The 16,187-nt window shown below is 35.4% G+C and overlaps 1 protein-coding gene across 2 annotated transcripts; it reads left to right on the plus strand.

Annotated features, from left to right (window-relative positions):
* The first annotated feature begins 6,283 nt into the window (after window positions 1-6,283).
* LOC121253023 lies at window positions 6,284-15,930 on the plus strand. Of its 2 annotated transcripts, XR_005938326.1 has the most exons (4): window positions 6,298-6,717; window positions 6,825-7,040; window positions 15,367-15,533; window positions 15,641-15,930. XR_005938326.1 is itself a non-coding variant. In XM_041152918.1 (3 exons), exons 1-3 carry the CDS (start codon window positions 6,487-6,489, stop codon window positions 15,445-15,447), a joined length of 528 nt encoding a protein of 175 aa, XP_041008852.1. In that variant the 5' UTR covers window positions 6,284-6,486; the 3' UTR covers window positions 15,448-15,930. The 2 variants fall into 2 exon arrangements, 1 of the variants encoding a protein (XP_041008852.1); XM_041152918.1 differs by having other exon boundaries at window positions 6,284-6,717; window positions 15,367-15,930.
* The last annotated feature ends 257 nt before the right edge of the window (window positions 15,931-16,187 follow it).

Genomic DNA, 16,187 nt, shown 5'->3' on the forward strand with positions numbered 1-16,187 from the left:
ATCTGTGGCTGCTGGACACCACCAAATAGCATGCATAGCAGATTCTTCATCACTTAAGCATATTGGGCACAAGCCATCTGTCACTATTTTTTTCTGCCATAAATTATGCTTTGTAGGCAGAATATTGTGAGCAAGTTTCCAAAAAAAGTGTTTCACAGTTCCTGGGACATTCAATCTCCATATCTGCTTCCATATAGCTTCCTCTCTGTCTCCCTCAGAGTTTTCCCCATCCCCCATCCTTCTGACTTGCTGCAGCATATGGTAGGCACTTCTGACAGAATACTTGCCATTTCTAGATTGGTCCCAAATTAGTCTATCCTTTGCACCCAAAGGGCTAACAGGCAAAGACAATATCATTTCAGCTTCATCTTCATCAAAAATCTGTCTCACCAACTCCATCTTCCATCCTTTAACTGAGTCATTAATCAACTCACTCACTCGAGCATTAGCATTTAGCATCTTTACTTGAGATTGAACACATCCAGTCACAGGTTTAGGCAACCATTTATATCCCCATATATGAATGGATTCACCATTACCTACCCTCCATCTCATACCTCTCTTAATAACTCCCATAGCAGCCCACACACTCCTCCAAATGAAAGATGGACATTTACCCAAAGGGGCTTCAAGGAATGAAGAGTCTCTAAAATATTTATCTTTAAAGATTCTAGCCACTAGAGAATTTGGAAATTTGAGCATCCGCCACCCTTGTTTGGCAAGCATAGCCAAGTTAAAATCCTCAAGTAATCTAAAACCCAACCCACCATACATTTTACCCTGCCCCAATCTACTCCACTTCCACCAATGGATTCCATCCTCTTTTTTATGTTGAGACCACCAGAATTTAGCAAAAAGCTGTTCAATTTCCTCACACAGCCTCTTTGGTAACTTGAATACACACATAGTATATGTGGGGATGGCTTGCAACACTGCCTTAATAAGAACTTCCTTTCCAGCTTTTGAAAGAAAAGCATTTTTCCAATTTTGAATCCTATTCCACACCCTTTCTTTAAGGCCCCTCAAAGCATTATACTTGGATCTTCCCACCACAGCTGGCAAACCAAGGTATTTTTCATAACTGTCACAAACATTGGAACCAGCTTCATTGAATATCTCCTTTTTAATACATTCCTTCGTGTTTTTACTGAAAAAGATAGAGGTTTTTTCCTTATTTAACTTTTGCCCCGAGGCCTTTTCATAACATTCAAGAATAGAATACATGTTCCTCCATTCCTCTACTGCAGCCTTCCCAAAGATCACACAATCATCTGCAAACAGCAAATGATTTACCCTTAAACCCCCTCTAGTTGCAGCCACTCCCTTAATCACCCCATCCCTTTCAGCTTTCTCAAATAAGTGACTTAATCCTTCTGCACATATCAAGAACATATATGGAGATAAGGGATCTCCCTGCCTTAACCCCCTCGAAGGAATGATTTTCTTCCCTGGTTTTCCATTAACCAACACTGAAAAACTAACAGTTTGGACACATAACATAATCAATCTAGTAATTTTCTCCCCAAAGCCCAATTTGAATAGCATAGCTCTTAAGAATGGCCATTCAACTCTATCATAGGCTTTAGACATATCAATCTTCACAGCCATACTACCAGACTTTCCTTTATGCTTGGTTTGCATTGAGTGAAGTAATTCAAATGCAACCATAATATTATCAGAAATAAGCCTATCAGAAATGAATGCACTTTGTGTTAATGAAATAACAGCAGGTAATACCTTTTTCACTCTATTTGCAAGGACCTTGGAAATCAGCTTGTATAGGACGTTACAAAGGCTGATTGGTCTGAATTCCATCATAGTCCTCGGCATCTTGACCTTTGGGATCAATGCTATGAGTGTGTGGTTTAAATCTGCCCCCATGTTACCCCCATTTAGAAACTCCAACACTGCCTCACTAACATCAGAACCAATTGACTCCCAATGCCTCTGATAGAACCCCGCCCCAAAACCATCTGGTCCAGGGGATTTCCAAGGAGACATTTGTTTCAGTGCCATTTCTACCTCCTCTCTTCTAAAGGTTCCTTCAAGCCCCATTCTTTGTTCACTAGAGATTTTAGGCTCAATATCTGAAATGCAACATTCAATATCAGCTTCAGAGGGATTATTAGACAAGTACACTCCTGTAAAATACTCTCCAAAAGCCTTTTCAATAGCTTCCTGCCTCCTCACAGTAAACCCATGAACATCAGCTATTTCAACAATATAATTCTTTTTTTTTCTTTGGCTAGCACATGCATGAAAAAACTTAGTATTACGATCCCCAAGTTGCAGCCAATGGGCCTTAGCTCTTTGCCTCCACCAACAATTCTCCTGTTCCAACAACTCCTCCAACTTCCCATTCACCTGTCTTATTTCATCTACATTCGAAGGCCCTTCATCTTCTTTTAATTCTTTTAGTTTTTCAGAAAAGATCTTGATCTCACTCCCTCTCTTTGAATTCTTACTCATATACCATTCTCTGAGAGCCTGACTGCAAGACTTTAGACACCTCTGAACACTTAAGAGCCTACCTCTCATCCTTTGTTCCCTATTCCAAACCTCTTTCACAGTCTCTCCACATTCATTTTCCTGATCCCAGGTCATTTCATAACGAAAGGGTCTCTCAAATCTTCCTTTCAAGTTGCTGTCATTATAACAAGAAAGTAGAATAGGAAGGTGGTCAGAGCTCCATGCAACCAGAATTTCCACCTCCACCCTGCTGTAACCCCTTCTCCATTCTTGATTAGCAACAGCACGATCAAGCCTCTCTTTTACAAAAGACCCATCTGAGTGGCCATTGCTCCACATATACTTGTTACCCCTCCATCCAAGATCACTCAACCCACCAAGAGATAAGGCATTTCTAAATTCCTCCATCTGACTTTCTCTCCTCTCATTACCCCCCCATTTTTCATCTTGAGAACACAACTCATTAAAATCACCAATCACACACCAACCCACCTCAGATGAAGGTTTTAGCATTTGCAACAATTCCCATGATCCCTTTCTTTTGGCAGTTTCTGGATGCCCATAAAATCCTGTCAGCAACCTCTTTCTTTCCCCCTTCAACTTCACCCAAAGGCTAATGAGCCATTGAGAGAAATTCATCAATTCCACATCCTCTATATTCTTCCAAAGCATTAACAACCCACCCCTCAACCCTCTCGGTTCCACCATCATACAGCCATCAAAACCCAATTTCCTTTGAATTAATTCAACTTTATTAGATCTCAACTTTGTTTCCATAATAAAAACAAAGTCTGGCAGCTTTTCCTTTGTAAGATTACAAAGGACCTGAACTGTCTGAGGGTTGCCAAGCCCTCGACAGTTCCAACTTAGAGCCCTCATTGATCTTGGCAGGGCTGCCAAGCAGCTCCTGCCCTAGAAAGTGAACTAGTAACTTCATTTGTATCCACTCTTGATTTTTTTTTATGATCCTCATCACCTCCCACCTCATCCTCATCCCTAATCAATAACCTTTTCCCTACCAACCCGAGTCCTCCATTTTCTTTTTTCCCCCTTTCTCTTGCTCTCCTCTTCCAAGTCTTTTTAACCCCACTCATTTTTTCATTTACACTCCCCTCCATAAAAAGACTAAGACCTTCACCAGCCACCCCTTCTCTTTCCTCCTCTTCTATTTCTGCCAATCCTCCCCCCTGTTCACCTCAGTTATGGATACCTCACCTTCCATCGTCTCTTTCTTCCCCTCGTATCTCTCCAAACACTCCCCATCTGTTCTTCCCTCCTTCCACACCTTGACCCTCATCTCCTTTGACACCCCATCCTCTTCATCTCCTTCCATAGAGGCTGATCCCCCCCCTCCCCCAACATTTATATCATTTTCACTTTCCCCACCCCTAAAAGATATTTCTGAATTCATATTATTATTCCAACCCCCATTTTTCCCTATACCCCCTCCCATATAATTCCTTCTCTTTAAGCCCCTCCCTGCTCTTAGCCATGATCCAAACTGCTCCTGAGCTATATTCCCAGCCCCCTTACTCTCCCCCTCCCTCACACAACCCTTCTCTCCATGGACTAACCAACCACACCGAAAGCATAGCATAGGCAGCTTTTCATATTTAAGATTCGCCCATACATATGCCCCATTTACTTTAATCCACCTTCCTCTAACCACAGCCCTTTTCAGAGGTATCTCCACCCTTACCCGAAGGAATTCCCCCCAACCTATTCCATCACTTGGCACATCCACATCTATCAAATTTCCAAGTTACTCACCAATCACTCTTCCCTTCTCTTTCGTCATGCAGAACATTGGCAGATTATGGATCTGAATCCAAAACCACTCACTGTCAAACTTCCACTCATTTGGCTGGGAATAAACCTCAAATGCCTTAAGTGCAAACAGATGGTTGTCAAACAACCACGGTCTACCATCTAGCACTCGCCGTTTATCATTCAGAGATTGGAAGGTAATCACAAATTTATTATCGCCTACCTCACGAAATTCGGCAGGCTTGCTAATCCTCCAAATCTTCCCCATCGTGACAGCTAAAATCTCCCTTCCGATTGTTCGTTCCATACATATCTTTCCTATAATACTTCGTTCCCCACACTCCCGTACATCCCCCTCTGTTTCTTCTCCAACATCAACAACAAGCCTCTCCTCCTCCGAGAGCCTAAACTTCTCCCATTGTGCTTCCAGATTCTCCATACCTCCTTCCGAGGACTCTTCCATGGCTGCCTCACACAAACCTTCCTCCCAGTTAGTTATAACTGTTTTCCACCACCTCAGTTTCTAGAGAGAAAAAGAGAGGAGACTCACCTGACCTCCATGTTTATTAACAAAGACTACGTTCTATCAAGTCCATATATAGATTACATTATCTATGGTGTAGATATCTTATAATAATAATGTTCTTTTGGAAAATTATATTTATACGATGGTATAGATAATATACATAATAAAAATACTTACATAATCTAATTTGATTTAGAATTTTTTTTTTAAATTTTAATCTTATAAATTAAACTTTACAATTTAAAAGACCATATACTCTATACACTATTTGAAAGTAAAATAACAATTAATTTATCGTAAGGGGAATGGTAAAGGGTTGTCGGTGACGTGGTAGGGGAATACGCATGCTTAACTACTAACTAATGTTTAAAAAAATATATAGTAACATATATTATATGTCCTTCCTGTCCTATTATAGCAAGAAGTCAAATGTGTTTAATTATTTGCCACCCTGTAGCGTGACAGCCGCGTCTCCACGTTGTGGCAGGATAGTGGATGTCTCTCTAGTTTCTTCCTAACCCTGACAAAAGGAAAAATATTGAAATAAACATCTATTTATCAAATTTGAAGTTTTTTTAATTTGAAACATGGCTTACCATAACAGGAATAGAAATTGGTCAACCTTCAAATCTTAATACGATATATTTAAATAACGAATCGTAGCCAATCATTTAATAATTAATTAGAAATCAATTAATAAGACATGATTCATTTTAACTTATTTTTATATAAATTGGTTGAACTAATTATCTACATAATTTATTTGACACAATTAATATAATTTTACATAAAATTTAGAATTTATATTTATTAATAACCACAACATATTTAAAAAAAATTATAAGACTACCTACAAATAAAAAAATCAATACTTTTAGATTTTAATCTATAATAAAACTAATATTACAAATTCAAGAATAATAAATATGAGCATAGGTCCGTAATTACAATCTCAACAGTAAAAATAAAAGCATATTAAGAAATACTAATATTATAATCCAGTAATAATAAAATTATAATTTTAAAATAAAATTTAACCAGATTATTGCAAGTTGATTTCAGGTTAAACAAGTTGATCCGTTTATTAATCGTATTTTAATGAATCAATCCGTTTTTATCCGAATCTATTTATATCAAAGTCAAATTTATTAATTTCGTATTGTGTTGATATTATTTTCACAAATTATATCACATATTGTTACTCCTAATATTTTATATCCTTATGCAGCACATAAGCGTCATTAATAACGATTAGAAAAATAATTGTTATATATTTTCTTATTTCTACAAAGAGAACTCATCCGTATAAATTAGAAGTAACGACCTTACCACTTTATAGATTATTATCAAGGGAGTACATATCAGTTAAACTAGCTACTTGTCTAACAAATAACAAGTTTTAACCGTAAATTATAGTCTTGATTAAAGCTAATTGTTTATGTAATTTTTAATGTACATATTTTTTAATGGAAGTGGATATGGTGGTACAAACGTAATAGAATAATCCTTAACGCGTAGCCCGATCTTGATAAAACGACCGATCCCTTCGTCTCTTTTCCAGAAACGGCAAAATCAATCTGTTTCTCCGTCTCAAATCGGATTATTTTCTCCTTCGAAACCCGAGAGTAAAGTCGGCATCGGACTTTCATCAGAAATAACCGAATCAAATTATTCAAATCGAACCCCAAAAAATAAAAAACTGCACTTTTCATTCTTTGATCGAAATGAAGGAAGACGATGCCCTTCCAACAACGACGGCTAATGCGAAGAAAGAAAGCTCCGATTCGAGCCTCTTTGGTAAAGGCCGCTACAAGTTTTGGGCATTGGCCGCCATTTTGTTGCTCGCATTTTGGTCCATGCTAACCGGCACCGTCACTCTCCGTTGGTCCGCCGGTAACCTCAACCGCCTCTCCGACGATCTCGACAACCCCATTCGCGATGATCTCGACGTCCTCGTAAGCTTTTCCCTCTCTCTCTCGCTCTCTCTCTCTCTTGCTTAGCATTTCTTCTGTCGTGTCGTTGGATCTTGGGTTGGGGTTTCATCTATTTGCTTGCGGTGCAGGAAATGGAGGAGAGGGAGAAGGTGGTGAAGCACATGTGGGACGTGTACACCAATAGCCGACGGATCAGATTACCGAGGTTCTGGGAGGAGGCCTTCGAGGCTGCCTACGAGGATTTAACAAGTGACGTCCCTGGTGTCCGGGAGGCCGCCATTACTGAAATCGCTAAGATGTCAGTGCGCTCCATTGATCTCGATCCTCCCCCTGTCCAATCAACGGTTCGTAATCTTCTCCGTCTTTCTCTTATCTCGAGAGCTTCATTTTCCAGTTTCAGATGATATTACAATTCAACATTGGGCGTGGTTCGAATCTGATCTTATTTCTTTTTAAGTTGTTGTCATCTACTACTGTTATTGTTTCTCTGTTGCCATGCTTAGTGTTCGTTCTCATTCAATAGTCAAATGGCTTGTTCAAATCCTCCATAAACTTAGAGCTTGGCCAAATGAGGAGGTTGGCTAAAATATACATAATTTATGTTAAAAACATCCTCTATTGAATTTGGTAAATCTAAAATAATTTAGACTTTTGCTATAGTGGTTGGTCAAATATGGAGAATCACAATTGATTCACCAAACATTAAAATATTAATTTCTCACTCTAAACAAACATTAAAATATTAGTTTCTCACTCTAAGAAAAAATACTATTTGATTTGTAATTAAGAAATTTAGATAGAATTTTAAATGAGTTTAATCAAATATTTTTTATTATTATTTTTTTGATAAGTAAAATATTTTTTATTATTAGCATTAAATAACTTTTGAAAATATGATTTTTTTAATATTAATTTAATTAGAATATAATTATTATTAATATTTAATTGGTAGAGATACAAAATATGATAAAAATAAATTAAATAAAAAAATTATTAAATTAATAATATTTTATTATTATATAGAGAGTGAATGGATAATCCAATGTGGGGGTTGAATTTAAATGGAATAGACAAATATAAAAAAATGTAATATTGGCTAAATTTTGAAGATGAATTTGGCCAAGACAATGAGAATGCTCTAAGAGGTAGAGAACTAAATGCCAATTTATACATTTCATCACAAGCATAGCTCTTGCCCACAAAAATTTCCTTTTTTGTAATTATATATTTATCAAATTCCTTAGTTTGTTTGAAGTCAGCCTCATTGAGTAAAAAAATTGATATCTAATTCTTCCTTATATATTGTGTATAGAGCACATATTTGAGTGTCAGTATATGTTAGAGGTGAAGTTCAACTTGGCTTCACCGATTTCAAAAACCTTGGTTTTGCTTGAATCGCCAAGTATAATAGTTTTCTCTTCTTCAAGGGAGTATAGTTTTTGTTATCATAGCAGACATGTTTGTTGATACCAGAATCTATTGAACCATTTAATGTCTATCATCATTACTACAAACGGCGAATTAGTTACTTTAACTTGATTTTTTTTTTTTTTTTTGTTTCCATAACTTGCAAATCCGAGCAAAGTGCCTACTTTTGCCACAGACAAAACAAGCTTGATTTTGTGAAAGCGGTTCTTAGTTTTTATTCTTTTGGCTTGGAAAGCCCTTTTTGTGAGGTTTATTGAATTTTTTCAATTTGTTTTTCTTCACAACTTCAATTGACTATTTCTTGGATTTTGACCTTTGGGCAAGCCACCATTTTCTAAAGGAATAATTCTATTTGAATGACTTTACACCATACACTATCCACGTGACACAATTTGATTTGGAAGATAAATTTTAAAATTTGAATCTTATAAATGAAATATGCGATGTAGATTGTGTCTGGCGTAAAGGTCTTCAAATAACACTACTCTTTCTCTTTTCTAAAATTAAATTTACCTTTGTCGCGGAATTCTCATTGCCATTTTGAATCATCAAAGCATATTGGCCTCTAGCTTCCTCCTCTACACGAATACGTGTGATTAACGTTTCCAAGGATCTCATTTTGTTTGTGGCACATTGACTTTTGAAAATCCCTCCACGAAGGTGGCACGTGGCAGCTTGTAAATAATGCCACAAACAATTAGATTTTCTCCAATTTTGACGCCTTCAAATCTAACCTTTGCTACAATCATTTGAAAATCTTTTGCTTGCTCTGCAACAGACTTTCCATCTACCATCTTATATTGAAGAGTAATTTCACATACAATCGTGAAGTGCGTAAACGCCGCGTAATCGCTTTGAAAAATAGTAGGGTCCACTATTAAGAAATTAATTTTTTTCATGTAGGTTTCATATTTTATTCACTTTTTTCAAACCGATTACACGGCGGTTGCACAATTCACGGTTGCAAATATCTTTTCTCTATATTAAAATAAACGACTTGATGCATATTTATTTACTCCAATTTCTTCCGTATTATATTTACTCTGTAAAGTTTTCCAAATTTTCTTTGTAGAGGAGTAAGTAGTATTGTAATAATCATAAAAATGATCCGCAAATTCATTTAAAAGATAATACCGACAATTGTACTAATCTTTTATGTATTTTTCAACATTCTTCAGGAGCTTCACTTATGCTTTAGTCATGTTCTCGGTAGTGATCTTGCTAGGATTCTTTGTAGTGAGAACATAGGAGATGCTAAGAAGGCTTAGATAGAATAGTACCTTACACTTCTATCTCTTGAAATGAATTCCTTGAAACGGAAGAGTTTATTGAGATCTCCAACGCTTTCCTTGGAGTTTTCAGTTGTAAGATCCATTTGAATCTCTTAAAAATTGTTGGTAAAATAAAAATTACAATGAAATAGAGATTGAAACGAAACCAGCTTGGACTGAGGTACGGAAAGTCGCTCTCTTTCAAGCCCTCTGCGATAGACAAATTTTCTAATGAAGCGGTGCAGTAGACCTTCTCTTGACTTGTATCCTCTAGGATATAATAGCCCAATTGCTTGTCATGTAGCTTGAACCAACTTTGCACAAGAGGTTGAGCCCAAAGCTCCACTATAAAAGAAAGCACGTATTTTTTCTCCCTCTGAAAAAATTCTCAAGAGCATGCGCACACTTTTATTTTTTATTTTTTAACTAAAGTGCGATTTGGATAATGAGTTAAGATGGGTTGAGATGAAAGTTGAAAATTGAATAAAATATTGTTAGAGTATTATTTTTTAATACTATTATTGTTTTAATATTTGAAAAAGTTGAATTGTTTATTATATTTTGTATGAGAATTTGGGAAAGTTGTAATGATGAGATGAAACACTTAGGCCCGTTTGGATTAAAAGATGAGTTGAGATGATTTGTGAATATTAGTGAGATTTGCGAGTTAAAATTTGTGAATAGTAATGAATAGTAGTGAGATCTCAACCCATCTCTCAATCCAAATTTGCTCTTATTATATCCAAACAGGGCCTAACTCTATCTGTATCCCGAAGATGGATCCCCAAAATATATGCAAAAATAGGCCTATTTTATAGGGACGTCTAAAGGCTCTAACTTAATGTATATTCAATAAAACTTCAAAACAGTTTGTTAATAAAATAGAGGAGTTGTCTAGCCTATGAGACAAGTTGTGTTTGGATGTTGAGTTGAGCTGAGTTGAGATGAGTCATAAGCCCACCTAAAATGAGTTTATATGTGTTTGGATGTTAATATGAGTTTATATGTGTTTATAGGAACTTGAAAAAGGTTATAGGTCTCGCATATTAACAAACTGCTTACAATCATAATAATGTATAAACTTTCAAATGCCACCATTATTCTACATTTGAAAAAAAAATGTTACAAAATTTACTTACTAAAAAATACTAGCATGCTAGCATGATTGTTAGTTTACATTATGCGACTGATTGTACTAGACCTAACATTGCTTATGTAGTAGGATTACTTAGTAGATTTACTACCAAGCCAGGAAGAGAGCATTGATATTCAATGGATCGGATAATGAAATATTTATCCAGTTCAAAAAATTATGGCTTGTTTACAGAAAGTACCCTATTGAAATTGAAGGTTTTAGTTATGCCGATTGGAATATCTTGTTAGGAGATTCTTTTTCAACTACTGGTTATATTTTTACTTTGGGTGGTGGTGTTATATGTTGAAAGTCTAAAAAACAAACAATTGTTGCTAAATCAACTATGGAAGCTGAACTTATATAGCTTTGGCTTTAACAAGTAAGGAAGCAAACTAGTTGAGAGATTTATTACATGAAATTCCTGTATGGGAAAAACCAACTCCACCCATATTAATTCATTGCGATAACACTGCTACTATTGGTAGAGTACAAAACCGCTATTATAATGGTAAATCCAGACCAACAAGAAGAAAACATAGTACTATGAGATCATATTTGAGTAGTGGTATAATCATGTGATAATCCTGCAGATCTATTGACCAAGGCCTTGGCAAGAGAAATGGTCTGTAATACATTGATGGGAATGGGATTAAAGTCCATACAATCATGAATCACATATGAGGGTACCCAACCTAGAGATTAGAGATCCTTAGAATTTAGTTCAATAGGAAGAACGAATCATTTGGTGGTCTTAATGATTACAGGATGAGTTTTTTTTTTTTTTTTTTTTAAATCTCTTAATGAAAAATCTGTAGCTCTTATGAGTAGGGTGTTAGAATTATAAGAACACCCTTGACAGATTTTACCTATGTGAGTGTGAGAGTGGAGTCGCTTCTTATGAAAATTGGACTTCTTCTCAAATATACTCATGAAATCGGGATTGGCACAAGGTCGTAACGTGTTGACTAATAAAGCTCATCTCAACACTTGGACTGTTATGCGTGAGCAGTAATTTTTTATTTCCATTTAGAAGTTATAGTTTACTACTAATTCTGAAGTAAAAATTATTGTTTCACTAAGTGAAGGTTGAATGCAAAACATACATTCATGATGCATAATAATCATTCTTTGTACAGAAATATCTCTCTCATTTATATTATTTTATTAAAAAATAGAGGGAGAATGACAGTATTTTTTACTAAGTAGATTTTGCAACATTTTTTTTTTCAAATTCAAAATAATGGTGGTATTTGAAAGTTTATTCACCATTAAGATTAGGAGCAGTTTGTTAATGTGCTTTTTTGGTTACTTTTAATGTCTTAACTGCTCACGATTTTTACATAGATGTCCGGTTTTGTTGCTCTATTGTCAATATTCCATTTATTGTTGACTTAGTCTCATGGGCTGGGGCCCTCCTCTATTTTATTATCAAACCATATTGAAGTTTTATCATATATGCATTAAGTTAGAGCCTTAGACGCCCCTATACACCCCTATAAAATAGGCCTGATTTTGATATATATTTTGGGGGTCAATCTTTAGGATACAGATAGAGTTAGTTAAAAAAAAAAAAGTGTGGATGCTCTTAAGAATTTTTCCAGATGAAGAAAAAATAGGTATTTTTTTTTTTCTATTGGAGCTTTGGGCTCAACTGCTTGTGCAGAGTTGGTTTTAGCTATACGACGATCATTAGGGTTGTTGTATCTTGGAGGATACAAGTCAAGAGAATGTTTGTTGTACCAATTCATTAGAAAATTTGTCTATTACAGAGGACTTGAATCTCTTTAAAGAGAGTGAGCTTTCCATGCCTTAGTCTAAACTGGTTTTCGTTTCAATCTCTATTTCGTTGTAATTTTTATTTTATTACTGTATATTTCACCAATAATTTTTAAGAGATTCAAATGAGGTCTACAACTAAGAACTCCACAGAAAGTGTTGGAGATCTTAATAAGTCATTCTGCTTCAAGGGAGCCAATTTCAAGAGATGAAAGTGCAAATTGCTCTTCTATTTAAGCATTCTCAATGTTTCCTATGTTCTCACCACAAAGAATTCTATCTAGATCATTACCGAGAATCTGATTGAAGCACAAGTGAAAGCTTGTGATGAAAAGGTTGAAAAATACATAAAAGATAAGTATAATTGTCAGTGTTATCTTTTGAATTTTCTTACGGATCATTTTTATAATTATTACAATACGACTTAGTCCACTGCAAAGAAAAGTTGGAAAGCTTTATAGAGTATATATGATATGTAAGAAGCCGAAGCATAGAAATATGCAGCAATTTGCTTCCTTCGATATCAAATAGTAGATAGAACGTCCGTTGCAGAGGAAGGACAAGATTTTCAAATGATTATAGCATAAGTTAGACTCGAAGGCGTTAAGATTGGAGAAAATCTAATTGTTTGTGGCATTATTGACAAGCTACCACCTTCGTGGAGGGATTTTCAAAAGTCGATGCGCCACAAACAAGAGGAGACATTCTTGGAGACCTTAATCACACGTATTCGCGTAGAGGAGGAAGCTAGAGGCCAATATGCTTTGATGATTAAAAATGGCAATGAGAATTCCACGACAAAGGTGAATTTAATTTCTAAAAATGGTGGCTTGCCCAAAGGTCAAAATCCGATAAATAGTCAATTGAAGTGACAAAGAAAATTTTCAAAAAATTTAGTAAACCTCACAAAAAGAGTTTTCCAAGCCAAAAGAATAAAAACCAAGGAATCCCTTCACAAAATAAAACTTGTTTTGTCTGTGGCAAAAGTGGACACTTTGCTCGGATTTGCAAGTTTGAAAGCGAGAAAATAATCTTCAAGTTAACGTAACCGATGAGCTATTTGTAACAATGATTACAAACATTAACATGGCTCAATTTGTTGAAGGGTGGTGGGCAGATTCTAGTGCCAACGAGCATGTCTGCTATGATAAAGATTGGTTAAAAAATTATACTTCATTTTTAGAAGAGAACTATTATGCTCGGTGATTTAAGTAAGACCAAGTTTCTTGGGAGTGGTAAAGTTAAGCTGAAATTCACCTCTGAATGTATACTGGCGCTCAAAGATGTGTTATATACATTGTCTACGAGGCAAAAAAAAATTGATGTCATGTATTTTGCTCAACAAGGTTGGCTTCAAACAAACTATGAAATATGATCAAATATGTAATTACAAAAAATGAAATTTTTGTGGGCAAGGGCAATGCTTGTGATGGATTGTTTAAATTGAATGTTGAGAATAAAGTATCGAATGTTTTTGTTTATATGCTTTTTTCTTTAAATTTTTGGCGTGCACATATATGTCATATTTATAGTAAATATGTTGCAATAATGAGTAGTTTAGGATTAATTCCCAAACTGATAAAAGATTTTCAGAATTGTGACGTATGTAGTCAAGAAAAAATTACAAAACGGCCTCATAAAAGTGTCGAAAAGAATACCGAATTGTTAGATTAAGTTCACACCGATCTTTGTGAATTTGAAGAAATATTAACTCATGGAAAAAATGTATATCTTATCACCTTTATTGATGATTCTTCACAATATACTTATGTTTATTTATTAAAAAACAAAAATGGAGGCTTGTGATGTGGACCTGATGGGACTTGGTCACTCCATTGTATTTTATATAGTTAAGGAAAAGCTAAAGCCAAGGAATTAAGCGGACCAAATTAGCTGTTTCTTTTGGTAAATCCATTCTGTTAGAGGGACAACACACCTTGTGTTTTGACAGTTCAGAGTCTTCAAAAGTGATGAGCACATTGTAGGACTATAAAGTTCTAACTGGGGTAATATAGGTTGGGGGTTGTGGCAGACTGGTATTTTCTTGGGTTGATCTTCATCTCTCTCCACTTACCCTTGGGAGTGCAAAGATCAAGTTTAGCCATGCTAAATTGAGTTAATAGGTAATGTTGGGATATTGAGGTGGAGATAGAGACATCCCTATGGCGTTATATTTTTCTCTGCTCGGCATTCCCTGATGCTCTTGTTTGTTTGTCTCTACCTTTCATTTTTCATTACATATTTTTAGGGTATAAAGTTTTCCTTTTTCTCGATAAGCAATAGAAATCTATTTACAGAATGATAAAATCTAGAATGCAGGAAGTGTACAAGAAATTCCCCTAAAGAGTTACAATTCAAAAATTTTGGGGACAAACTATACTGTCAATTTAAAATCCGCAGATGGTAAATGCAGAATGAATGGCAAAGGAAACTATCAGCTTTGTTAAAGCTCCTTGTAGTCCGCTGATCTCTTGAACACTATGAATTGAAACCGAAAAATGTAGGATTAGCCCCCATGGAATGCTATATATCATAGTTTATCATGATCCTCTATGACTATCTTGGGTAGTTTGTATTTATTTGATTTCAATACATTTTTGGGGCTGTTGTCTGCACTTGTGTGCCACGTATCTGGAACTCTTGTGATTAGAGATGTGCTCTGATGACTGTCTCCAGATCTATTCTCAGATATTGATTATTGACCTTGATAAATGCCAGCTATCTGTGCAAATTTGGTTAGGAGTCATAACTGTATTTAACGGCCATGCAAATCCATGGTACAGTTCTGAAGAGATTTTTCTACTCTTTCTTATGTCCTTTAAAATATGAGAGTTCATGTAAAGAATTGGAAATTGTAGAAATGTGCCATTTATGTCAGTCTATCACTATCAGTAAGGAATTTTGTTGAAATGACATCATTGATCCGATTGGTTCCTATTGTTTGAAATAATGTTCCCTGCCCCTTTTTTTTTCTTGTGGTTTACGCATTGGAGCCAGATACATATAGATATATTAACAGAAGTTTCTTGGTCCTGTGTTTTCCCCTTTCTACATTGCCAGACTTCACGAGAATTGAGAAAGAGTCTGAAGCAAGCAGAGAAGGGCAGGGAAGTAGTAACCTCGACAGGTGGTCATGGATGATGTTAAGAATGTGGAGGATTCAGGGATTCAAATCTTCATTACTCTGCACTCAAAATTGCTCATATGCTGCCGAAAGTTTGGTAAAGGTAGTGATGGGCCAAATCATACTCGGTTCTTAGGTGGTTTCATGATGGTTTGATTGGTTTTATAACAGGGAGAAATTACCTATTTAATTAGGTTATTGTTCTTCCAGATTTTTGCTGTCACAATCTTTCTATGTGTGTGGTGAACCGAAGCAACCTATAGAGTAGATAAATCAAGTTGACGAATTTTTTGATTAGATTTATATATATAAATCAAAGAGAGAGAGTTTCTGGAACTTTTTGTTGAATAGAAGGTCCTTAAGAATGGACAAGCATGTAGTTTAGCATTGATGTATTGACTGGATATAATTTCACTTGTCACTGAGAGCTTCAAAAGAATATTTTCCACTTCTGTATCAGCGCAGTTCATTGCCAAAATGATAAATGTTTCATGTTTTTAGTGATGTGTTTGGTTCAGTAGGTGTTGTTTTCTGCTATTTGATGAAATGGAAGGGAATTATTTGTCTGATTTGTGATCTCGATTGAGTAACCATTAGGAATGGTTTTGATTTAAAGATGAGTTCAGATGGTTTGTGAATAGTAGAATAAAAGTTGAATTATTTATTATATTTTGTATGAGAATTTGAAAAAGTTGTTTTAAGACTTGAAAAAGTTAAATTGTTTATTATATTTTATATAGGAATTTGAAAAAATTAT

The sequence above is a fragment of the Juglans microcarpa x Juglans regia genome, chromosome 1D (genome assembly GCF_004785595.1).
Source record: "Juglans microcarpa x Juglans regia isolate MS1-56 chromosome 1D, Jm3101_v1.0, whole genome shotgun sequence".
NCBI classification, from domain to species: Eukaryota; Viridiplantae; Streptophyta; class Magnoliopsida; order Fagales; family Juglandaceae; genus Juglans; species Juglans microcarpa x Juglans regia.

Coding starts and splice junctions, on each gene's coding strand:
- LOC121253023 (XM_041152918.1), top strand. CDS start 6,487: ATGAAGGAAGACGATGCCCTTCCAACAACGACGGCTAATGCGAAGAAA. Junction 6,718..6,824: donor GCGATGATCTCGACGTCCTC/GTAAGCTTTTCC, acceptor CTTGCGGTGCAG/GAAATGGAGGAGAGGGAGAA. Junction 7,041..15,366: donor CTCCCCCTGTCCAATCAACG/GTTCGTAATCTT, acceptor CTACATTGCCAG/ACTTCACGAGAATTGAGAAA.